The sequence below is a fragment of the Rhipicephalus sanguineus genome, chromosome 11 (assembly GCF_013339695.2).
Source record: "Rhipicephalus sanguineus isolate Rsan-2018 chromosome 11, BIME_Rsan_1.4, whole genome shotgun sequence".
Classification (NCBI taxonomy): Eukaryota; Metazoa; Arthropoda; class Arachnida; order Ixodida; family Ixodidae; genus Rhipicephalus; species Rhipicephalus sanguineus.
In genome coordinates, this window is record NC_051186.1 from 39,924,281 (window position 1) to 39,949,570 (window position 25,290).

At 46.1% G+C, this 25,290-nt stretch overlaps 2 protein-coding genes across 2 annotated transcripts; one reads left to right on the forward strand and one right to left on the reverse strand.

Moving 5' to 3' along the window:
- Nucleotides 1–332: 332 nt before the first annotated feature.
- LOC119374694 (trafficking protein particle complex subunit 6b) lies at nt 333–6,897 on the reverse strand. Its single transcript, XM_037644868.2, has 6 exons — nt 6,777–6,897; nt 6,528–6,589; nt 6,322–6,439; nt 5,577–5,660; nt 2,205–2,298; nt 333–419 (listed from the first exon to the last, which is right to left on the reverse strand). The coding sequence occupies exons 1-6, from the start codon at nt 6,855–6,857 to the stop codon at nt 385–387; spliced, it is 474 nt and encodes a 157-aa protein (XP_037500796.1). The 5' UTR covers nt 6,858–6,897; the 3' UTR covers nt 333–384.
- Nucleotides 6,898–7,017: 120 nt separating this feature from the next.
- Nucleotides 7,018–24,981, forward strand: LOC119374692 (pinin). Its single transcript, XM_037644866.2, has 9 exons — nt 7,018–7,165; nt 7,514–7,588; nt 9,379–9,444; nt 11,241–11,298; nt 13,508–13,693; nt 16,300–16,455; nt 16,902–17,040; nt 19,944–20,330; nt 23,152–24,981. Exons 1-9 carry the CDS (start codon nt 7,035–7,037, stop codon nt 23,361–23,363), a joined length of 1,410 nt encoding a protein of 469 aa, XP_037500794.1. The 5' UTR covers nt 7,018–7,034; the 3' UTR covers nt 23,364–24,981.
- The last annotated feature ends 309 nt before the right edge of the window (nt 24,982–25,290 follow it).

The following is a 25,290-nucleotide window of genomic DNA, read 5'->3' on the forward strand; positions in this document are numbered from 1 at the left end:
AACTTATTTCCGTGGGAATATTTTGAAAAATGGCTTCTATGCTTAGTTATTCGCGAAAAACGGCGCTCTTCCATAGAAAACGCGCATGTTTGCAGAGGCGACCGCTAGAAGCGCTGTGTGGCAATGTCCCTAATTCCTGGACATGAAGAAAGTAGTGTGTCAGGCACGCACGCGCCAAACTTCACTTGCCCGCATTTTTTTTTATAGGGCACGGGCTCCTGAATTTTTCTTCTGTAAGAAGTCCCCCATGGGTAGAGACAGCTTTAGCTGTTTTTGTATGATGAAAAAAAAGAAAGAACACAGAAAATGTATGTAAGTACATGTTCACTGACTTTTATGTAACACAAATACCGATGCACAAGGAACAAACACCCGACGACGACATCATGAGTTCTGTGCAGCCTGGACTTGAAATTTGCCTGCGAAGAAAAAGGTGGCCTCGATATGCATTTGTAAATTTGGCACTTGCACGTGAAATTGCCGCAGTTAATCCAAACAAGCGTCAACACCTTTCTGCGTCAATGAAAATTGCAACATCTCATTCACATTTATTGCTAGATTAGAAGAGCACACCACACAGCAAAAATTTGTGGGACGTAAATTGTTTGAGAAAGCTTCACTCTCGCATTGTCTGGGAACTTAAGCTGCAAATAAATGTTCCAGCCTGTAGTCGGTATTGCAGCCTATACAGCCACCAGATAGATTAGAAGCATTACACACTAACAGAGAACAAATTTGCAGTTGTTGTGGAGCCTGTGTCCTGTAAACTTCTGCTGCTGGGTGTACATTGGTACGTAAAAAGAAAAAAGAATAAAATGTGGTCTATTTGAGAAAAAGTTCTTCCCTTGTAAAAGGCGCGTTTTACCGGGTTGCTAAATTCAAAGGGACGCTACAAAAGAAGTTCGTCCTGTATTGGTAAATCATTCAACCTCGCAACTTCATTTCGAGTGATTACTAATCCAAACCACTGATACTACCACTCTAAATTGCAATGACGGCACCCTTCCTTCTGTTTACGCATGCTGTTTGCGCCATCTATTTGCACGTACAGATGGGTCCACTGTTAACGGGAACACTTGCACGCAGGGCACGTTCGGATTTCGCTATCCTGCATAAGCATAGGGGCATAGATTTGCATAAGACTACTGGTGGCTGACAGTTGCGACTCCTTTTTACAGAGCAGTGTCATCCACGAACGAAGTTTCCTCATACACTTGCTGTTAAGAGGCCAGCAATATGAAGGGTGCTCATTCGAGTGTTCCCTTTAACAGTGTACTGTACTGTAAATAGTCAACCCCCGTTCTTTCATTGCTTCATTTGTGAACAAGGCCCCCATACGGGAGCCGGAACGTCCTTGTTATTTTTAAGTGTTTTTGGCCGGCATCTTCTTTTTGACCACAAATCATTCTTCTGCAATACCAAAACGGCCACTCACATCACCAGAGGTCAAAGTTGTCGGACTAACTGTGCATTGAGGGTGACACACACAAAGTGAGTCTTTCATCATTGTAGTCAAAAGCAAAGCCCCCCCCCCCCCCACCACATAAGTGACGCCTCTGCCGAAGTTTATGAATGACAGAGTTCCTCAAAAAATATTTCACCAGTCTAAATTTATTTAGTGTTTCCCTTTATCATTTCTTTTAACCCTTTCAGGTGCAACCTATAAAGAACTGTCTGTAAATGCATCAAATTTACACAACATTATTTCAGGGCACTCGATATTCTATTGCAACAAAAAATAATGTCATAATACGTTGACTTATGCGTTTCACAGTAATCAATCTTAATTAAATTGTCATTAAATGTCTACTTTTACTGAAGTCATTCATGTTGTTTGTAGCATAAATACAATCAAATCTCGAGCTAGAAATATAATGAAATTTCGTTTTCGGTTAAAGCAAAGAAAAATTATCCTTTTAACGTGGCTTGCGGAAAGCGGTACATTGAACGACTTGTCGAACATGGTGATGCCTTCAGCAAAGTGATCGTACGCACCAGTACATTGCAAAATGAAGTTAAAACGAGATCAATTTATTACGCAGGAGGTTCAATTCATCTACACCTCAATGTATTTTGCTCTTTCTTAGCCACTAGTTGGCACAACTAGCAAAAACGCATTGTACACACAAGTGCGTACACAGCGTCTGTAAGGGTTAAGCATTCAAGACTGTAAGCCAGAGCAGTAGAAGGAGGCAGCGACTTACACGCAGGCATGGCAGTGACCTCGACGGTCACGATGCTGTTGATGCCCAGATTAGCAAGGGTTCCTCGGATGAGGCCGCACGTGAACGCCAAGTACTGCGAAGATGACACATTCCTTTTCAGTAAAAATTTTCTCGCGGAGAGAGAGAGATACAACTTTATTTAGTGAAATTAGATATTTCAGGGAGCGGTGACATTCAGGCAGTGTCTGATGGCCATCTCTTCAGCTGTTCTCACTGCCCGAACTCGTGGACTATAATCGGTAACAACTTAAAGGGGCCCTGCAACACTTTTCCAAGTACACTTAAACCTCGATATAACGAACCCGAATATAACGAATTATCGGTTATAACGAAGTAAATGAAGAATAGTCTTGTAATAGATACAGTGTTGCAAATAAACGTTTATAAAAATTTTTTGGATATAACGAAGTTATTTTCGTGGCAGATGTTACTTTGTTATAATGAGGTTTGAGTGTAATCATCGAATGGCTTCATTAAAGGAGCTTATTGCCTCACGAATCAACTGCCACAAAAATTGTTATAATCCATCAAGCACAAGTGGAGTTATAGGGATTTGTTGCACACTGCAAACGCTTTCTCTCTCCTCTCGTAGCCACGCGTGCACTGAAAGCTTCGCAGGGGGGATGACGAGGGGGTAAGAAGATGCGTCCCTTCGTCGGCGCGCGTCATGACCTTGCGCACTTTCTTTTCTTTTTTTCTTCGAACGCGCAGCTTACTTTCCGTGTGATAGAAAGCGCGCGCGCGCGTGTGGCTACACGGCGGCATCCCGCAGCGGTCACAGTAACTAAGCTCACGATGCTCAAATCAGCCAATGGCTGTGGACTTAGGGTTTATGGCATCATTTGTCGAGAGAATAGGGAACAATTTCAAGCTGACTTTGAGGATTAATTGTAAATTCCAGGCCGCCTGCTGTGCTATAACGTTTGGCTCACATGTTCCGATCGGCAGCGTTTTCTGGCCATGCTGAATAAGTGTTGCAGGTCACCCCCCAGTACTGTGGAGCACCTGCCATTTATCTATGCAAGGGTCGTGCTAGGTGGTTTCCGTTGTGACCGTAAGTATTTTTTCGCTGATAATGTAAATACTACGCGTACTATGAATTAAAAGATTGTCGTCCCTTGTTAAAATGTTACATTTGGCTGAGCAGTGAAGTCGTAATCTTTTCTGAAATTTGCCAGGAAGTTCAAGTTTTCGACAAAAAACTTGCGACACGAGCATGTGCCTATGTGAAATACGTGATACTTCCTGTCATGCCATGCAAATAAGCAACTGCAATTGGATGGAACATTTATTCTCTCTGGATCGAAAAGTGACGGCTGTTTGTGGAGCTTACATTTATTCTTCAGCTGTAATTGACTGTAGTTGGTTCATGCTGAACTAATAATGTGCCGCACAAGATAGAAAAGAGAGTGGGAGGAAGACGAGAGAGTGGGAGGCTGCGAAGATTAGCTTTCCCCTGCAATACAAGAAAGTTCTTTCGTGACAGAAAGATAGTGTGAATGCATTTCATGCTGCGTGTGGCAAAATGACTGTTTAGTGTATTGCACATCCAGGTGGTGCATCTCATTAATTAAGAGATCGAGTGACTAGATTTCTAGGTTTCATGCAACAGACAGTTGGTAGTCTGCACTTTGTCTCATCTTTCTCCTTTATTTTATGCAGCACGTTGTGTCTAATTGTTTTGGACAACCTTCAAAACGGCTGCTTGTCTTTTCCAATGCAGCAGTCTGTTGTACGCCCATCAAACGCAGGTGAGATCACGGACATTTGTACTGATCCCCATCATGGCAACAAGGCAAAGACATTTTACGGTGCCCCGCCTCCATTCCATCTTTCTTGTTAATTCTTTTTCTACTCACGATGTAAGGTCGATTGCATCTGTTAGCAATGCACGAGCATGAGTTATACTTATAATCTCCCTCTCTTCAAGGGGGACTCCACAACATACATGTTTTGCTGGCATGCATGTGGGCAGGGGTGGAGCCATGATTTGTGTACTGGGGGTGGGGGGTGACGGAAGAGCTGGGAACTTGTGCATTGTGTTCTATGTTTGCTTTTGAGGGGGCAGGCAAAAATTTGGGGGGGAGTGGCCACCCCCCGTGTGCCCCCCGCTGACACCGCCCACCGCCCCTGCATGGGGGGGGGGAGTTATGTGTTTGTGCATGTACTATTGAACACGAAGCAAGGGGTAGTTCCCCTCCACCAAGTTTTACAGGAAGAGCCTGCCCCCCCCCCCCTCCCCTTACTTGAGTTAAAGGCCTGATGACTTGTGAGTAGTACACATGAAGTCCAAGTCCAAATCCTGATACAGCTAGTAACTTGCTCACTTTCCTAGAATGCTGCAGGGGGTTCAGGCCCATAGCCAGGGGGGAGGGGTTCTAGGGGCCCGGGCCCTCCAGAAATTATGGAGGGGGGTGTTTTACCGAAAATAAGTAATGAAAATAGGTGTTTTTCTAAAATAGTCAAGATCTTCAGCAAGTGCCACCCCCCGCCGCTCCCCCCAAAAGATTTCTGACTATGGGCCTGAGGGGGCTCCTGATCTTACACTATAGGCGGCATCATTTTCTCCTCTGCATGACCATGAGCCTCCATCAATGGGTGCGCACACACTATCACAAGCCAGGCATCCAGTGACCCCACCATGAAACACCGTGGCCGAGAACATAAGCGGGACTTATTTCTTTAGTCGCAGAGGCACTCGGCTGTCGCGCCTCGGTCATCTGGGTAGGGCCCCTCCTGCATTGTTAAAATTGTATGCAACTACAGTGCTATGTAGGGGGCTTAACATAGGGAGAATGGCACAAGAGTCTACGTCGAACACTCGCAAAGGGTGTTGCTGTTGACAAACTGCTGCAACCATGTGTGGAAATAAATTTGTAGCACAAGATTGTTGCGAAGTGCCATTGAGTCTCTATCATCTCTTAGTGATGCCAGCAGCATATGAACGTCAATGAGAACTGTTTTACCGCAACTTCTTAAACCTCATCGAATTTACGTTTCACTGAATTGGCAGCCCACACAAGGTGGCCACGAGCAAGACTGGCACATGACCTTGGATGATCAACCATCCTAAGGAGATGTCCTTGATTGTGAGAGGCTGCATCAATGAGTCTCCAATTTCCTAAATTTTTGATGGGGATGACAAATGTAGGGGGCATGTACCACATCTCCGGATCTACAAAACGAGCTCCCGTAACTACCAAACTCTTCCGTAGCTAACAAACAAATTTTAATCCATTCCTCTACACATCCAATTGACAAATTCAACAATGATGAATAGCAGTAGCTGCAGTGTAATCCGTAAGGTCCAGCATTCTTTTTCAAGGCTACAGTGAAGATGTGAACACTTACCTTGGGCGCCATCTCAATGTACTGCTTGTTATTGGACATCTGCGTCAGGAACCGGAACTTGTTGTCGTGCAAGACGTACACTCCCTGCATCAAGAAAAAAAAGGGCAAATGGCAGGGGGGGGGAGGGGGCATCATCTCGAAGAGGGCGCTGATTCTGCTCTACACTTTTACTCAGTTGGACCGTTCACGTCATTTTTAATGTGCAGGGTTATGGTTATGCATGTTTTTTCATGACAATGTCCGACGAAGGACCCCTGATGTTGCATTCCAAGAATGGTTTCCTTCACACCTTTACCCCGTAAAGCCGGGGACCAAATGAAAGTCGTTGTGAGCAGCATGTCATTGCTTCATTTTCAGTTTTGCATTTGTTGCGAAGCTTATTCTAAGAGAATTTGTTGCTGAGCGAAGTTGGTTCATAATGCTAAACTGCGGAGTCGAATTCGTTAATGGACATAGAAGGACGCACACATTTTGAGCTCTGCAGTTTAGCATTATGAATCAACAATCCCAGCAAAAAATTCTCGTGAGATACGTTTCTTCTGCTGTGGGCCCTCAGCGCTTGTCCTGTGCTGTGTGCTCTGTACCCTATTTGCACTCTGCAGTTTGGCATTGCGAAGTTTTTCTGTCGGACTCGTCTAATGGGGGGGTCTGCGGTTAAACATGCACCCCAACCCCCCTCCGAACCCTGCGCACGCCTATGATTATATAATATCGTAAAACACTGATTTTTTTTTTAGTAGCGTACGTGGTGGTTCGTCCTCAGGTTGTCGATCTGCTTCTTGTACACCGCGGACCAGAACTCCTTGCAGATGAACTTGATCACGTCCAGCTCAGTCTTGAACCTGGGCCAGTCTTTCGTGAGCCTGCGTGGAAGCAGTCACACACACATACACATAATTGGTTTTAGAAACCATGCAGTCAAATATGGGAACGCAAGCCCAGGCATCTTACCTCTCGACCAATCGATAGCCAGTGGAAAATCCGATCTGTTCCAGCTTGGTCACCGATGCATCCTGCGCGAATGATTATACTGAAGGACTGCCATTGCGAATGTAGCATGGAAATATCAATCAATCAATCAATGTTAGGGGGAGGGAGGCATCTGCAAGTTTTAAACAGTGCCTAGTCTGAGAGCCGTTTTTTGAAACACTTATCTCGATAACATGCAGTACGTATTAGTGGACATCGCGGCGTACTCACCCTTTCCGCAACATCGTCCTGGCAATAAATAGAGTTTGTCATTTCCATGAACAAGAACTCAAACAGCGCGTCGTCCGCCATCTTCGTTTTCGTCGTCTGCTATGCAGACCGCAGAATCTCACTCGTGGTGTACCTATTATTTAATAATTAAATAGATAATTGCACTGAAATAATTAAAAAATTACTTTTAGTTTTATACGAGAAATATTCAATAAATTAGTTAAAGTAATTGTATTTTAATTTCTGCGGTCTTAAACAATGATACCCAAGATGGCGGCGTCTGGTGTGTTTTCGCTGCTCAAAGCCGAGTTTGAAGCTGCGCAAAAGAGTCTCAAGGATGTCGACGAAACCATCAAGAAGCTCACGGGCCGAGACCCCGAGGAGTTCAGGCAAGCGCACGTCCGCTTTGCGCGCCACGAATTGAACCTGCATTAAAATCGGCGAACTACGAGCCGCAGGCGTCTGCGCTCAGCGAAAGCGCGCTCGGATGCAGTGGTTCGCAATCGCTTATTTTCGGCATCCAAGAAGCGTCTGCGTCAAGGCAGACGTAGTACACCCATTCTCAAAGCTTTAAAATCTTATCCTAAGCTGCATGCATTACGGCCAGTGGTTACGTTCGCTAGGAGATCTGTGAACTACGCGCGGTACTGCCGCGTTTTGTAGCGGCGTCTCGTGTCGATATTTGTGCCGCCGACATGCTTTGAACCACGACACGTTCGTTCTTTTTCCTCTCCCAGGAACCAAGCCCGGCGACAGGGAGGGCCTGCGCAGAAGGCTGCCGCCGAACAAGGTGGTCGGGAACGGTTCACGAAGTGAGCGTACGATTCCAGTCTTAAAGTGTACACACGCATACACACACACACGTTGCCATGGGAAAAAGACGCGCTGTCGAAACTGCCCGTAACAGCTGGGCGCGTGTGCTACACAAAAGCGATACTCACGCGCACCTTCGGATTGCAGAAACATTTCTTGCACCCCCTACTTCTTCGAGCAACGAGAGATATCTCTCTGGTTGCGCTAAGAATGGAGCCATAAAGGTCGTAAATTTGCCGGCTAACACTTTGGCTCGTCTCTCCAGAAAAAAATCGAGGGACGTGAACGTCAGATTTTGGCAGTTCTCGGAGAACTTTCTTTTTGAGAATCCGAGTGGTGATGTGAAGTGAGAGATTTTGTGAAATTTGCGGCAACAAGTGGCAGTGAAGCCTGCAATGTCACGTCGAACGGAGTTTCCTTTCGAAACTGCGATGGCTTCTCGACCTCGCCAACGACGCGGACGTCGTGGGTGCGCCTCAGCGTGCGTAATGAAACGTAACCAATTTATTGGTCAGTGTGAGTGCTAACCGTTAAGCCCGGTTCGTGGGCTAAACTTCTGTTCCAGTACTGCTTAGAAACTACCCCTGCGTATTCACCTAGGCTGCAGTTATTTTTGCTTTGTTAGCCTGCTGTGGAGCTAAGTTTGTCAGCTACTCTCAGCTCATGCTGTTAAATTCGGGCACCTTGAAACATTATTTTGCCCGCTTCACTTTTTCCATTACACACCTCACAGCAACTTTTGAATTATTTGTGTGCTGTAAGGGAAAACCTTATTTTTCCAGAACAAGTTCCCATATTTCGTATAAGAAATGACATAAAAGATGAACCGCAGCTCTAATATGCCCTTCAGTGAATTTAAAGGAAAAGAGACAACTCCAACGAAAAGTGTTTTTTAAACTGGCTAGTGGCATAGTGCGGGAAGACACAAGGAAAAAGAAGACGTACGAGATGAACACAAGCGCGTCTCGCACTTCTTTGTTTTTGTGTCTTCCCGCGCTATGCTACTAGCCAGTTTACGATGAACCAACAAGCCCATATTGGTACCCTTGTCGACTTTATTTTAAATACACGACATTTCAATGTGTGGCGGACTTCTTTTTCAGGGGGGAGAAGGCCTGAGGTGTACTGTTTCCATGGAAAAAAACGCAAACAGTGGGAAGCGTGGCTTTTGGCTCAGTCCAACTCCGACATGCCTTGATTGTCGCTAAGCAAATCTGTGCTTTCATGCGGCATCACTGTAGCATTAGAATCTTGCTCAGGCTGGCGCTATTGCACCACATGTGCTTATCATCTGCCAGTCCTGACTGGCACTCAGAACACACACGCGGTGCGATAGCACCAGCCAGAGCAAGATTCTAACGCTACGGTGATGCCGCATGAAAGCACAGATTCGCCTAGCGACTGTCAAGGCATGTTGGAGTTGGACTGTGCTAAAAGCCATGCTTTCCGCTGTTTGTGTTTCTTCCCATGGCAATAGTACAGATGCACATGTGAGATTTGCAGATACTTGTCATAAGCCTTGACTGTAGACGGAGGGCAGTGTCCCCGTGGCCCAGTTGTTGTTTCCCAGCATCTGTTGTACGTGCTGAGATTCCGGGAGGAGCTGTCACCGAACGTTACTTTCTTTGTCCAGGACCACCTCACCGTCTGGACTAATCCAGTGGTCAAACTGCTTGCAGTGCTCTGCCGCTGCGCTACATTCACTAACATATTGCAGTGGCAGAGCTCTTAGAAAAAGTAGGAGGTTCAAAAGGTGCTAAGTGTGCGCGCTCTGCACTGACAATTGCAGGAAGCCGGGCGTCGCAATAGGAGGTCCCCCTGCCAAGCGGAGAAACCTCGGAGGACCGCCACTGCGGTAAGTTCGCGTAAGCTCAAAGGGTATCCCTGTAATGGTGTTACTGTTAAACCTCAATATAATGAAATATTTCATTTCCTGTAGACGATATTACGGATGGGTTTCGGTGCTGCCATATTGGGCTGTAGCCTTGTCGTTTTCTGTCTTTAAAGGAATGCTAAAAAGAAGCGATTTTTCTCATATTAGTGAATTACTCTTTCACTCTACCAAAAACACCACGCTTGCCGCAAGGAAACGCGCAAAAGCAACGTGCGGGTGGTGACGCCACGTTGAAATTCCCGCATCAGTCACCGTGACGTCGTAGATTTTGACGCTGTCTACTAGGACTTACGTAGTTCCTTATCGGCAGAAATGAAGTGCATTGAGTTCTTAGGGAGCCAGATAAGTAACATACCAAGTTTCAGGAAATTTCGTTAAGCCAATATGGGGGGGGGCACTTTGAAATTCGTGGCGTCACCATTAGATTTTGGTGCGAAATTTAGCCCTTTCCGTAACGAAGACGAGTCCACACGGTTTGTGCCACTCCTACCAAAGACAAGCTGGGCTGGTCCACGCAAAAAAGCTACTCTGATTCAATTTGCTTAGTTCTCCTTCACTTGAACATATGGTGCAGTAAAAATGTAAAAAACACGCTCAAAGCCTGCATTTTGTTATCATCAAATGCATGCTTGCATTTGCAGTGTATTGTTTTTGGCCAAAAGCTCTTTAGGGAAAGGGTTAAAAGTGAAGCTTTTAACATTTAATTGTCTCCTATATTAACAAACCTATGGTGGTGAAATTAACGCTAGAGTTCTCGCAGTATAATTTATCAGTCAACTAATTTACTGTTTCACTTGAGTGTCCCTTAAACAACTAAACGAACAGTGTTAGGGTAGACGCATATGCATGAAAACTGTTGGGTTGGTGTATTCGATGTTTTATGACCTTATTAATGCGCGTCTCGACATACATAAATAAGAAAACATTAGTTTAACAGCCCAAGATGGCGGCACCCATGCGTATTGTGTAAAATCGTCCATAACTTGTCTCTAGAACACCTCATATTTTTTACCCGCAGCATAACAAGGCATGTTTATGCGTGATTTCATTCAAACGAACATTCAGTGCTTTGACAAAGGAAGATTGAGGCAATAATCTAAAACTTCCGGTGCCAGTGGTAAAAATGTGCGTTTTCTTTTTCCCTTTTTTACGAATGAATTGTTAAACAGTATTGGTACTTTGTGAAAAAGCACCTACTGAGATGTCAAGAGCAGACAAAATGTATGTATTCCGACACTTGTTTATAGTAGACGGCGTAAATTTCTTGGTAGGACTTCTGTGAAACCCATTTAAACATGGTAAGAGTATCACGTAAGCAGAAAACCCTTAGGTAGAAATATATCTGTTTTAAGTGCTCGAAAGAAATGTGGTAGGCTGAACTGCATCACATTTATGGTGTAGAGCTACAAGTTACTAGTGTGGTTCGATGTTTTTTTACTTTACAAAAAATTTGGCAATTTCTGCTGATAGTTACTCTTCCCCATATCAATATCTTGCTTCCGACAGCTCATGCATTGCAGCTTACTCTCTTGATGCAGCTAATTGCATTCAGATCGGTTCGGTGGTTGTATAATAACAATGCACATGCATCTTACATGGATTTGTACAAAGGAATTAGCGTTTGTCTTGAGGTAAGACCCTTGATTAAATCTGAACAGAATTGAAAATAAGGTGTCTCTTATATGCACGTGCTATTGTGTTCATGCCTTTGCCCTGTAGCTATTGCGTTGCTTTATTCTTTCCATCAACCGTTTCAGGACACCAATCAAAGCTCCTGCGGAGGACAGCGGTGACGATGAAGAGCTACCAAGAAAGGTACTAAACTGTTATCACTATTAAAGCGAATAACAATTAGTGAGCCAGCCTTTGTGGCATACGTTTACCGTATTTTCTCATGTGTAACCCGCCCCTGCATAGAACCCGCTCCACCAAACGTGCGAAAAAAATTTGAGTAAAATCTTCTTGTATTGCCTTGAAGCAAACTTCCTTGCATGGCCGTGTAGCATTGCCATGAAGCCACCTTGCTCACCGAAACACGCATATAACTGGCACCCCGAGCTCAGCTCTCTGTGTAGGTTATATGCGAGAAAAATGCAGTGTGGGCACGTGTTTATCGGCTAGTGCTGTACCTCTCGTTTACTACAGGAAACAGTAATTAACGTATCGTGTTGCCCGCGGCTTGTGTCATGGGGAGTTTGCAGTAATACACCGCCAATGTTCACAGAACTTCATTGACGTGCAGACCTGCAGGAGACAGGCCTACCAGGATGTTCGGATTGTGTGGCTTCCAGCAAGTTTCATGCAGATGTTCTTAATAATTATCTATTGAATGTACAATCAGCACCAAAAGTTTAGAGACCGCTGAGTCTGAGAAAACTGAATTTACCAGCAATTTGTGACTATCTGGTTGAACTGCACAGTACATGTTGTTAATGCGTTTTAGAACAGGCCTGAAATCTAAAAATTCAAGGCTGCCTGCTGAAGCAGCGGGAATATTCAGCTCTTTCTTGCATCACGTGGTCTCTAAACTTTTGAACGCTGACTGTACCTTTCTGTTATGAGTTGCTCAAAGATGATAGCTCCTTTTTGATATTTTGAAGGTGTACAGTGGACAAATACAGTGGAAAAATTAACCTAAACTCGTGGCTGCGTTCACTTACGAACTTTGAACTGTTTTAAATCATCTGGTATATGGAGCAGTTCTACATTAGCCCCCCCCCCCCCCATCCCTTTGTTTTGTTTTCCAGCAAGGGAACAGCACGCATGCTTCCAGTTCACGCACCTGAAAGCTGAAACGTGCGATTCAACGTTTTTCAGTCTCACCGTGCTTTCAGTTTTCAGACGTTGCCAGTCCGAGACGTTGTGAACCATGGCTGATATTCTTGGTTGTTTGCTTTCGAAGATTCAGTCACTTTCTCGAGATTTCTGTGACTAGAACCAATCACGGGAAGAGCCGTGAGATACAGACGTAGAGAGTCATTGTCTCGTTAGAAACACAATTTTCCTTTTCTCAATCCAGCAGAGGAAGTTTCGGTTGGTTGTAAATATTGTTTGCACCTGCCCACTTGCGTATTCCCTTCTTTCGTTGTAACGCCCGCGCTTGTGCATTGTGGAGCGAAAATGGGAAGAGATGTTTCAGGAAGTTAAGAATCGCATAAGGGGAGTAACCACAAAAAAAAAAGAATTGTGGGCTTTCTACCAATTAAAACTGTATTTTGTTGTCTGTACAACACCTCTGCCATTCGTTCGCATGTATTTTCAAACAACCCGCATATGGTGCATGCTGCCTCGTGGGAGAGCATCGCTGCTGATTTCAGGGGCGCACTGTTGTACATGTTTTATGACCGAACAGAATGCAACGTCACGAGAGAATGAGGACGAACAAAGTGAACAAAGTGAACAAAGTGAAGGGGAAGCACACCAGAAGAATGCGTCACATTTTGATCGTCTGCTGGGGGACTGCATAATGAAATCAAATTTTTTCAATGCATGAAGAAACATAGAATTATTATAACTGAATATCGATATTTGGAGACATTGTTTTTCCGAGCGTCAAATTGAAGAGCATAATGACTTTAACAATTTATTTGTGGTAATGTCTTTATTGTGCACTAGGTGGTGTCGCAATTTCATGAGACGTTCGGTGGTGGCACCGGTGGCCATTTTCACAAACTGTCGGCACAGGATTGAATTAAGCCAGACACAAAGCAGGCTAATCGCTCCTCCAGCCCGAGTGCTTACATTTTGATCCAATCCAAGTCGTCCGGACACCATTTTATATTTGTTCTGTCGGACGGAAGAGTGTCCCCGTTCTTTCTTTGCCTAGCAGACGGCAAAATGATTGACAGCACTATCTCTGCCGGTTGCTGTTCTCACGTCTGACTGTCAGACGTACAGTGCGAGCCTCGGCCAATTCGATGCGGCACGATAGAATGCTCTATCACAGCACACATAAAAGATCGCGCCCTGGTGAAGCATTTGGCAGACATGGACTAACCAACGGTTGTACCGACGTGTTTGACAGGGTGGCGTCCAGTCCTCGGTGGTGGCGGCACCTGCTAAGGAGTCGCTGCGCACGCGCCGGGAGGTGAGTGCCCTGCAGAAGGGGGACCGCAAGTGCATGGAGCGCAATCGGCGCATGTTCGGGATGATGCTGGGCACCCTGCAGAAGTTCCAGAGCGAGGAGACCAAGCGCAAGGACCAGGTTCAGGTACGTCTTGACACGACGGCCCCCACACCAACAGAGCACCCTACGTGTCATACCGTATAAACGCGTGTAAGGGCCGCACTTTTTTTTCAAGAAATGAGGGCCAATTTTCAGGGTGCGGCCCATACACGCGACTTTTTTTTTTTAAGTAAAAACGCACCAGTTAGCGAACGAAGAGCGTTTATTGCAGTAAACGACATTTCTTGCGACATACGTGCTCAATCGTCGTCGCTCAATCGGAGTCCGAGATGAGATGATGTGCTGCGAAGCGCCGTCACCCTACAAGCAGTCATCTTCCGTGCCATCCAAGCTGTCAGATATCCCAGCGACTTTAAAACTTCGGGACACAATGTCCGTCGACACCGAGCTCACGCAGATAGGATCCACCCAAGTACAGTCGCCAAGGCTAGTCCCTTTACACGCAGCATGTCCGTTGTGAGTGCAAGACCATCATTCCGCACTTCAGTCACATAGCGGAGCAAGTCTTCTTCCAAATCGGGAAACTTGCACTGCTCTCCTCGGAAAGCGCGCTTAGTGCTGTTGGTGTTTCGCAAGGCTTCTTTTTGAGCACACCAACGTCGAACACACTTCTCGTCAACGTCGAATTTTCTGCCGGCGGCACGTTTCCCATGCTCGAGAGCATACTCGATCACCTTCAACTTATAGCCAGCAGTGTAGCTATTCAGGTACTTGCCCATCTTGCCAAAACGTGAACGCCGCGTAGAAAACAAGCTAGCACGAAGGTCATCGAACAGTGCAGAAAACTACAGCAAATGGCTGGCTGAACTGCACAAACCGAACAACGCGAACGCCATGCCCGCCATGCCAAAGTTGGTGATGCTAATGCCGATGTGGATAGCGCCGATAGCGCGTTTGTATAGAGATGTGAGAAGCTAAAGATAAAATCCTGCTTTAACCTTTAGTTGGCGGCTCTATGAATACTAATAAAATAGTTAAAATTTTTAGCCCACTTCACGAACATCTTAACACGAATAAAATCGAAAAATATATATGTACTCTGGTGACGATGATGATGGTTGCGTTTCCTTGCGCCATCTATCGACTACGCCTAGAAGCTTACGCGCGCGCGCATTTTGAATGCGTATTGGTTGCGGAAAGTGTGGGTGCGGCCCTTACGCGGATTTTTTTTTTTTTTAGAATGTGCACTTCAAAAAAACGGGGTGCGGCCCTTACACGGGTGCGGCCCTTACACGCGTTTATACGGTATTTTTCATCTGTATATAATTTACGCATGTATACAGTGATGATACAGGGATCATCAACATAGGGGCATGTCACAGTTTTATTGTTAAACTCTGGTAACAATACATTCATGTGCATCTTTATTTTGAACTCGCAAAATCTGATGCACGTTAAACTTGTGTAAATACTAGAGCTGTGCGAATAGCAAAATTTTGGGTGCGAAGCGAATTCGAATAATAAAGATTGAGTGCGAATCGAATCGAATAATTTCGAATAATTTTCTAATATTTCTCAAGCATTTTTCGAATAATTCGAAGTGAAATTACAGAAAAAGTTGCATAGAATCCCTAAGTATGTTCTTGTGAGATAGCAACATAAAAGTCTTTCTTTTCGCTAGGTTGATGAAGCGCTGGTGGGGTCATATTTCATAGTTGTCTGTCTTATCAAGAGTGAGGCAATGTAGAGGCCGAATTGTATTTATGTGCATGATTTGGTGCAACCAAAGTGTTGCCGACAACACTTTACACGTGATAGGCAGAGATGCCATTTCCTTAGCCTCTCCTCCTCTTTCAACTGCTGTGGAAGGCCAGCTGATGTAGCGGACAAGGGTGCGCTCCCTTCAAGTCCGGAGTTCCAAATCTGCCTCGTAGACGTCGATATATAAGAACCTCTGAAATTTTGGATGCTAAAAAGCTTCGGCGTCTGATTTTTCGGACTTCCTGCCCAAATTTCAGGTCCAAAACAGCATTAATTGAGCCATCTTTCATCTGCATGTTGAAACCAGCGTTTTCTTGAGTTAATACATTTGCGACCGTAGCGGAGCTTGAAAGGCAGCTTTGCCGCAATACGAGAGTGTAATGAGGTGAAGCATATTGAAAATCTGAAGGGGTCACTTTTAACCGGGCGTTGACTGCATTTGTCTTTGGGAAGTTCGAATAGTAAAATTTCAGTGCGAATTGAATCGAATAGCAAACACTATTCGAAAAATATTCGATATTTCGAATATTCGCACACCCCTATAAAATATTTTATATATCGAAAATATAGTCAAGGGGATTTTACAGCTGTTCGATATGCACAGTAATGCGTTATATGGGGGTTTGATGTATGCAGATTCGACTGTAAATGCAGCAATACCTTTGTGATACATTTCTCCAAACAAGAGTACCTCGAGGTGTCATAAATGAACATAGTGTTACGGTAGACTTGAGACATAACGAAATAGTGCACGAAAAGACGACAAACCAGGCAAAGAAACACAGGACTAGCCCAATCTTACTGTTACAGTAGACTCTGAGGGCCTGTGTAATAATTTGCCTTGGTATGCCGCCTCGCACCTGCGCATTGGTGCAAGGATCAGTGAACCCTTGTGTAACCGGTACGTGTGCCTTCCTCTTCCCTCGCAGTCCCAGAAGCGTGCTGAAATTGAGCAGAAGCTGGAAGAGGCGGCCGAGCGTGAGAAGGCTGAGCTGCGCAAGGAGCGTCAGGACCTGTTCCTGGCACGGCGCCAGAAGCAGCAAGGCCTCCGTCGGCTAGAGCTCAAGCTGGAGGTGGCCCGCCTGGTGAGTGGCTGTTGCCCTGACAACAGGGGCTCAATCTTGTACGTGTTCTATAACAGTACAATCCTCTTCAATGCACACAATTAGTCGAGGCTGATATAAAGGACACTTATGTGACCTTCACATCAGCCTTGATCAATTGCCAGCTTTGTGTCAGCTTGACGTAGAGCAACCGTTATGTCAAGCTTGACGTAGAGCAACCTTCATTCCAGTTGAGTTTGCGCTTGTCGTGTCCACTTCGTAATGTGTGTCCTTCCCAACTTCTTTTGTCCCAGTAACTGTAGCACAGTATTTTAATCATGCAAAACCAACTAGCCAAATACGTCACTTTGCTAATAAATAACAGTATATTTCCGTTTCACAAATCCACCTGCACCTTGTTACGGGCTTCGCAAAACTCCATTTGCTGTGCTTCATACCTTCTTCCATCTTCATTTCGTCCACCCCAGCACGAGGAAGCCGAGGCCCGCCAGCGACTGCTGCTCAACTTCATCCACACGAGGACCAAGCCGCACATCATGTTCAAGCCAGCCAGGCACACGCCTGAAACACAGAAGCGGCTCAAGGAGTCCCAGAAACGCATCCTCGGTTAGTGCGACACCTTCGCAGGCAGGATGTTCAGTCACATCTTTTAATAGCCAGTATGTTTCATTCATGTACAGGGTCGAACACATCCAAGGGGAACACCTCATTAGTATTCAGGCCGGTAAAAATAGAACGTTTATTCTACTTCACAAGGGAAATGTCCATTACATGGCAACTAATCATGGTGTTCATAAAAACAATAATAAGTTTATGCATAATGTACTAAACACAAGCTTCTGTGAGGTTTTGAATACTAATGAGGCATTCACCTTGAATGTGGATGACCCTGTACATCGTGTACCACATGCACATTTCCCCAGTGTTAACATTTGTGCTTCCTTCCAAATAACGGCACAAATCCGGTTGTGCTGTTATAATGAATGCAATTCTTTTCAAACAAAACACAAGTATTCTTAGATTTTTAAAATGATTTCTTAGACTTGCATGGCTGAGTACCAAGTGTTTGTGGTCATGTCACATTGACATTCTTTTTTAAAGGGGCCCTGCAACACCTTTCTTAGTTATATTGGAATAGTCTCATTATTGACGTATGACTCTTCACGAGTCATATGCCGCAAAAATTTTTCGAATCCGTCAAGTCTAAGTGGTGTTACCAAATTATAGAGATCACGTTCCGCAGCTTTCTCCCTCAACTCAACGCCGCGAGCGCGCGGAGAGCGAGGCAGCGAGTCGAGGGAGGGAGCGCAGACGAGCAAGGCTCCGCCCAAGAGCGCCGGCGGAAATTTTTTCTTCATCTTTTTCTTTCTGACGTCTGGGCGCAACCACGTGGTCTGTGCCGCCACTTCCGGTCGGCTTGCGCCGTTCTCGTCGAGCGGAGCCGATGTGCATCGCGCGTGCTTGAAAACTGCGCGTCGGTTTGGGTGTTGGGTTGGGTTGGGGGTTGGGTGTGCACCTCGAACGCCGTAGTGTTTTCATCGCTCTGCCAACCATGGAAGCAAACCTGCGCGCTCGTTCGGAACGAATGACAGCTCAGATCGGTTTCGGCCCATACTCCGATACACCGCCTCGTAAGACGGCACTGGCAGACGACCCCGAAGCGTTGCCATTACCGGACGCCAGCATTGTTATCGGAGACATGCTGCACGGCTGCCTCGGTCGGTCGTGAGAACATGCCGACGATGCTGTTCCCAGCTGACGAGGCAACACTCGAACGGCTGCCACTCTCAACGGCAACCGGCGATGGTCAAAAGCACAGAAATATTCACGTTTTCGGCACTGCGCATGGCGAAGAAAACGGAACCACGCAACTACGAGCAGACGAGCTGTCGGTGAGACCGGAAGTGCTAATATTAATGTTTGTTCGGTGTTTTTAACGCGATAACAGAATATAAACATACATATTATCTACTTATTGAACTCAAAATTAACAACGAAAGTAATAATGAGGGTGTTATCGTGATTATAACATCAGCCAATGGTGGAACTGCCGACAATCGCGTCATATTTTGCGGACTAATACATCATTTGTCGAGAGAAGAGGGAGCGATTTTCAGCTGACTTTGAGAATTTATTGTAAATTCCAGGCCGTGTGCATCGCTATAATATTTGGCTCGCGTGTTCTCGGGAGCCTCGACTGCCGATCGGCAGCGCTTTTTGAGCATGCTCGAAAAGTGTTGCAGGGCCCCTTTAAGCTTTGGCCCTGACATTACCCCTTGTAACAATCCATTTTGTACTAAACCGGACGTTGTTGTCACTTATCACAATAAGTATCTTGAGCTGATCTGCTCAGACAACGTGTGTGTAAGGCATAGCGCTACTTTCTGCCTACTGCACGCTTTTAATAGGCAACAACCTGAACGCCCTGGGCCGCCGATCGCTGCCGCCTTGTTTTTGTGGCACCGTGTTCAAGCGCACACCACTTTATGGAGACGAAGACATCTCGCCGTTGCGGACTTTAGCGTTACGGGTCGCAGGCGCCGAGAAACCTCGCTGCATTGACACTATCACGTTAAACGCATGCGTACGGTACAGCAAGCGTAGCGCTGTTGCAGTTATACTGCACACTTTTATTAGGCAACAACCCAAATGCACATCGCTTGTAGGAAGCTCGTCATCGCCGTGTTAACCCAACAAGCTACTCTCCGCATCTGTGAACGGTCTGAGAAGTGGGTACGAACATTCCCACGGCAAATGTGCACATGCAGTATAGCAAGCGGCCCGGCAGTGATGCCATGAGCCGAGAAGGCGATGCGCTGCACGCAACTAGCCAGGAGGCGATCGGCTCCCCACAGCCTTACCGTGTTTCATTGTAACGGTGTCAGTTTTCGCTTTGTAGCTGATCATGGTACAGACGCATACACATGTATTGCGGGAAGCCGATACTGTCCGTTCTGTCGCAATGTCAGTCGGTGTGTATCCCGGACCGTGTAATAGTTTCGAAATGCTCCTTGGCATCGCCACCACATGCTATTGGACGGTCATGCACGAGAGTGCCACAATCTTTTCAGCAGTGTAGCAAAAATAAAGAAAAGGCTCTGTGGTGTGTAGTTTAGGCGATACCTGCTATGGCACTGTATTTATTTCTTTGTTGGCGGCAATGGTGCATGTCAAGAGATGCACATTTGTACTTAGTGGTTAATGTGTACTACCTGTTGGTGCGTACTTATGCCGTGTTCCCGGCAGGTACATATCAATGAGGTGTCACTGTATAATGAAGTCGCATCTGACACAAAAATGCCTTTGTTATATTCGAAAATTCGTTATAAACATATATTCATAACACTGTACCAATGACAAGACTGTTCATTTACTTCGTTATAATCAATAATTTGTTATATCCATGTTCGTTAAGTTGAGGTTTGAGTGTATCGCTTCTCATTTTGCTCCATCTTGACTTTACGGTCTTCTGTTGTTTCGTAACGAGTGCCGCTGCTTTTCCTGCACAGCCATCATCGAGAGCCGACGCGCCAAGATCAAGGAAGAGCTGGACGCCATCGACGAACTCTACCACCGCGACAACATGATCGTGCAAGCCGGTGAAGAAGAGGAAGAGGAGATCCACCGGGACAAGGAGAACTGGGGACCCTCCAAGGACCAGTCTGCGGAGGAAGAAGAGCAGGCCACCGCGGACAGCAGTGCAGACCCCTCAGTCGCCACGGAGAAGTGCGACCGTGTCGAAGCGAAATCCGAACCCACGGACAATGGCGAGGTTGCGGAAGGGGCGACGACAGCGGCGACCGCAGACGGCAAGGCTGCAGAACCGATAGACACCGCGGAGCCCGAGGAAGCCGCGAAGGAGCACTCTGCTGCTGATGACCGGGCCGAACCTGGGGGTAAGCTAAGCGCTAAGCAACTGCCTTGGTGCAAGGTCCATTCGATCGACCCTGCACTACTTGAACACGTTCATGGTGGTGCTGTCTGAGTGCCGCCGTCATGCAGGGAACGTTTCAGCAAGTGCAGTGGCAACACAATGCCAAAACTAGTACAAAAGTGCAGATGTCGTGCAAGCCGTATGCTACGGTTGGTTGCCTCACAGGTTTTGGCGGTTGTTATTCGTGAAGGTCAGCGCCACTTACATTGCCTGGGATTTGCAAATATTTGCAAATACTGGAACAAGTCCACTGACGTACTTGTCAGACGCCATTAAAATAGACACAGATGCAGTCGGTTCTGCCATCTGCTGCGGTTCCAGCCATTTTGCGCTGCACGAACTCGGCGCTACCTCACGACAAGGTGCAGGGAATTCGTGAACTAGCCTTGCACGACTTCTGAACTTTTTTGCAGCGAATACCGCAATGTCGAGACTGCCATGTTGAACTCGTGATACGTACGCCAGGGCGCAGCACCACCGTGAACCGGTTCACAAAGTGCAGCTGAAACAAATGGATCTACAGTGGTTACTGGGCTCACCTGAGTTGAGTTGAGTTTGTTCAACCACATTGCAGTTACATAAGAGTACGCATAAATGTGGTTTGGTGTCAACGACGGCAGGCCTACATGTGACTCGGTGACATACTAGTACCTTCGATCTCATTGTGAGGCAGTTCTTTACAAGTAATAAGTGTCAACGCAGTCACTAGGAAATGCCGGTAACGTGTGCACCCTTACACACTCGTGTGATATTTTTATGCCCCGATTGCTTATTATCAAAGCAGATATGAGCAAGAAGTTACAGCAGCGACAGCAATACGATTCGGACACAAGCCTCCAACATGGCGGCGTATCGGTAGCTTCATCAAACCTCCAACAAATTGCAGAAATTTTGCATAAGGTCTATTCAGCAAGATCTGCACAGCCAGTTGAACAAAGATGCAATCGAGTGATGTGCTCATAAATAATGAATGGCATATTGTGCATAAAAACTGGGCTCATATTTCATATCAGCACATGAAAAACACAGTCACTGAGGATTGTTATCGTCCTAGCTTAAATAATAAAACACTTTATACAGTCGCCGACCGTTTATTCGGACTCGGCGGGAACCGCCGAAAAGTCCGAATAATCGGGAGTCCGAAAAAAAGGATTCACCAGAAAAAAGCACTTTTATTGGCCCGGCGGCCGGAAAAAACTTGTCAGAGCGTGCCTGTACACATGAACGCTTACACGCCACCAAGTCGGCCTGTATTTCAGCCAATGTTTGGCCACCCGTGATGGTCGGCAGTAGCACTGTAACGGCCTATGCTAAATCCGCATTTGATGACTGGTGTGGGAGGTGCGTCATCACGGCAGTCACTGTCCACATGCGCTGGTTCGAGCAGCTGACTGATATCTCATCGCCCAACTCGGCGAAAACTCCCAGGGAACTTCCACCTGGTGAATAATCGCCACTTTTTTCGCCATCGTCACGGCCTTGTAGTTGCCGCGTTTCTTTAGTTCCGACGGCGCACATGAAACGGGCAGCGTCGGAGCAATTTCAGCAGATCGGGCCTCACACGCCAAGCAACAAACAAGGGAGCGGGACACTAAGCTCGGTATGCAGATCAGGCCTAGCCACAGAAACATCTGACAACGCAAACCCTCACACGCCAAAAGGAAACGACGTTGGGCTAATTGATGTTGCAGCGCTTCTGTTGTCGTACTCTCTTTGTCCGAATTAGGATCCGCGTCGTACTCATACGCGCTGTCATTCTCCTCAAACGCCGCACCGAGCCGATTACAATCTTGGCTTGGCTTGGCCTGCTGTTCGGCCGTCATAGCCGTTCAATGGATACTTGACTGGCTAAAGCCAAAAGGCAACCGTTACGTGTAGCCAACAAACATAGCCTTCGAGATCGGTAATTTCTGCGTGGATTTTTGACACTGGCACGATCTCCAGTTATAGCCAGTGCAACATTTCAGTGCTGGCAACCTATCAAAATTTTGTAAACATTGCTGACAGCTTGTTATGGCAGTCAACGTCGCACTCTATCAGCCAGCCGGAGTCCGAAAAATCGAACGGCGGACTGTGGGGCGTCCGAATTTTCGGTCGTGAGTTTACATTGGTTCAATGGGACGAGTGGCGGTGCCGCGAAGGTGTCCGAATAAACGAGCATGTCCGAATTTTCGGCGTCCGAATAAACGGTCGGCGACTGTATCTAAGTACCGCTTGCCCCGTTGTGTCTGACAGCTGCAGTCATGGCACGTTATTTCGGTCTCTTTGACCTTTTGCTAGCGGTGGCCTTTCGCAAGCTTTCCTGCAACCTTCTGATGATATTTCGGTGCCCTTTTTCTTGGGTTCACAGCCAACAGAGATGAAAAAAGAAAAGACAGTTGAATGCAATCTTTACTCAAACCTAAGCCAGCTTAGATTCAAATTTTAGAGATTCTGGAAACAAATACTATTTTAAAAAACACTCTTGAACACTTATCTTGTATGCAAGCAAAACGAAAAACGTCTGTTGACAGAACATTAATTCTTTTACATTCTCTCAACATGTCAAAAGTGGGCAGGCAACGTGTTTGGTGCGATGCCTCTAATGTTTGTGATTTTCGTTGTGTTTTCCTATGCCTGCATTAGGGACTTGCCCACCCCCTCAGAGCATGTCGTGTGCTGTGTTCTATAACATTCAAAACCTATTATATTATTATATTATATTAACATTATATTATCTGAGAGTTTTAAACACTCAAGATTTGCTCATGTTCACACAACTGGTGAATTACCATTCCCTGCAGCGGCCAAGGAAGCTCCCACCGACCCTGAGTCGGCAGAGGGCTCGACCGAGCCTTCCGAAGACGAGCCAACAGTGAAAGCCGACGCCACGTCGGAGGAGTCAGCTAAAGCCGAAGAGGAAGCGCCAAAGGAAGAGACGCCAGCCGCTCCCACCGAAGTTCCCAGCATCAATGCGTTAGGAGACGAAAAGTTTGAACCCATCTACGACGAATAAGCCTCCCCTCCGCCGCTGCCTCTCACGGAGTTGGTTGGCCAGCTGTACAGCCATTACTGCACCAATTTTGTGTCGTTCAATGGGTGCCAACCCTCGGCAACCGCATACCGAGCACGGACTTCAGTGCCGCCCAGACACCGCCCGTTCCTTCCGGCCGATCCGTGAAAAAGAAAGACGGCGTTGCCTGATCGCATCTGGCACGAAGCTCGATCGAAGGTGGTCAGGCATGTCCCACAACTGGAAAACGGTCAGGGAACATTGTATCTACGGCACACGGCTCTTCAAGAAATCAGATATATATACATACACTTTGCGAGCGTATTCATGAACTGTGAACACTGCGACCTGTAGCGTAGATTATGTGGAATTAGAAGGCGAAAGTAAGGTACCCGCGAAACTTGCTCGTAGTGTGCGTTTTCTTTTGCTTGCTGCGCCATTCTCGGTGTAATTCGTAGTGGCTAGACGTTCCAGTTTGAGCAGTCTTCTCGCTGAAGTTCTTGCTTACATTTAACTTGCTGCCAGTGCATTCATTCGTGTTTAATTCACAGAGTAAGTTTCATTGTTGAGCTGAGAAAACTTTAGAAATCTTTGTGCTGCCAGCTGCACTTAGAGCGTTCACTTTCATAAAAATTGCACGGTTCGTCGGGGAGCATCAAAGTTTTAACGAAGCACGGTCTCATTGTCGCCATCACATCTTGTTAGGTCTTGTCGGTTTTACTAGCACATCACATCGGGTTTCGAGATTTAGGTTGTGGGGTCGTGGCCCTCGCAGTGGGCAGCCACGAATCTTAAGGGTCTACCTGTTGCAGAGACACTTCACTGAAGGTAATAGACTTACCTGCCTCGAACGCAGCATACCCCCAGCTCTTTTTCTTCTTTGTCACTTGTTTCCATCAGCTTCCTAATTTCGTTAAAGAAAGGTTGTAGTATACTTGGCATCACTGATGACTGGAATCACGTTAATTCCAGTCATCATTACTAGCTAGAATTTTTAATTAACTGCTGTTGTTGAAACGTGTTAGAACAGATTGCGGCTAAGTACTGCCCATGTAAAATTGCAATTCTGCTGATCAGCTTCGGAATAACAAGTTGATGTGCTCCTTTTCACGGCCTGCATTACAAAGCTCTTGCTTTTTTTTTGTGCATGTGTTTACAGACAGGATAGTCCGTTTTATGCACCCGCTGCTAACCGAGACATTTGCCGCATTTGTTGGAGCTGGCCCTCTTGCACAGCACAGCCTTCGAAAGTGTAGGTGCTCCGACTTATCGTATAATCTGGCTTTACTGAAATGCTTGTCACTCTTCAACCAACATCGGGGTTGTTCCACAGTGGCTGTTCATAGGCTCATCTTGAACGCTTATGATGTATACATTCATGAAGGAATGCTCAACATTGCAGTTAACACATATGCAACTGTCGGTGCATCGTCGGCCATGTTGCAGCGCAGAGTTTGCGCCTCACTGCAGTTCAATAGCAACTGCCGTGAGCGTATTTTCATCGTTCAATTGTGTACAATACTGCGGCTCTGTGTGAAGACCAGGGGTCTCTATCTCTGGTCTCGGTTGAGCCAGTGTCCATACATGTTGACATTAAAGAAAGGTATTGTGTAACATCTGTTCTGCAGTGCCTCTTTCTCGTCATTTGAACTTCTGATCATCTCGTGGTTTGTTCTTGAAGGCATTCAAAATGTAAAGGGTCCCTCACAGAACTTGACAGCGCGAACAGACAGTCATGCTGCATAGATCATGTAGTGACGACTGTATCTGCCACCTGCGAGGTAGTGTTATTCTGATGTATGTATGTAGTAAGAACTGATAAAATTTTGAAGGGACACTAAAGAGAAAAACGATTTTTCTCATATTAGTAAATTACACTTTTACAATTCCAAAATCACCATGCTTGCCGCAAGAAGATGCTTGGTAAGCG

Coding starts and splice junctions, on each gene's coding strand:
- LOC119374694 (XM_037644868.2), bottom strand. CDS start 6,857: ATGGCGGACGACGCGCTGTTTGAGTTCTTGTTCATGGAAATGACAAAC. Junction 2,299..5,576: donor ACATTGAGATGGCGCCCAAG/GTAAGTGTTCAC, acceptor TCATCTTCGCAG/TACTTGGCGTTCACGTGCGG. Junction 420..2,204: donor GGTCACTGCCATGCCTGCGT/GTAAGTCGCTGC, acceptor TTTTCTTCGCAG/GCAAATTTCAAGTCCAGGCT.
- LOC119374692 (XM_037644866.2), top strand. CDS start 7,035: ATGATACCCAAGATGGCGGCGTCTGGTGTGTTTTCGCTGCTCAAAGCC. Junction 16,456..16,901: donor AGCTGGAGGTGGCCCGCCTG/GTGAGTGGCTGT, acceptor CGTCCACCCCAG/CACGAGGAAGCCGAGGCCCG. Junction 17,041..19,943: donor GTCCCAGAAACGCATCCTCG/GTTAGTGCGACA, acceptor TTTCCTGCACAG/CCATCATCGAGAGCCGACGC.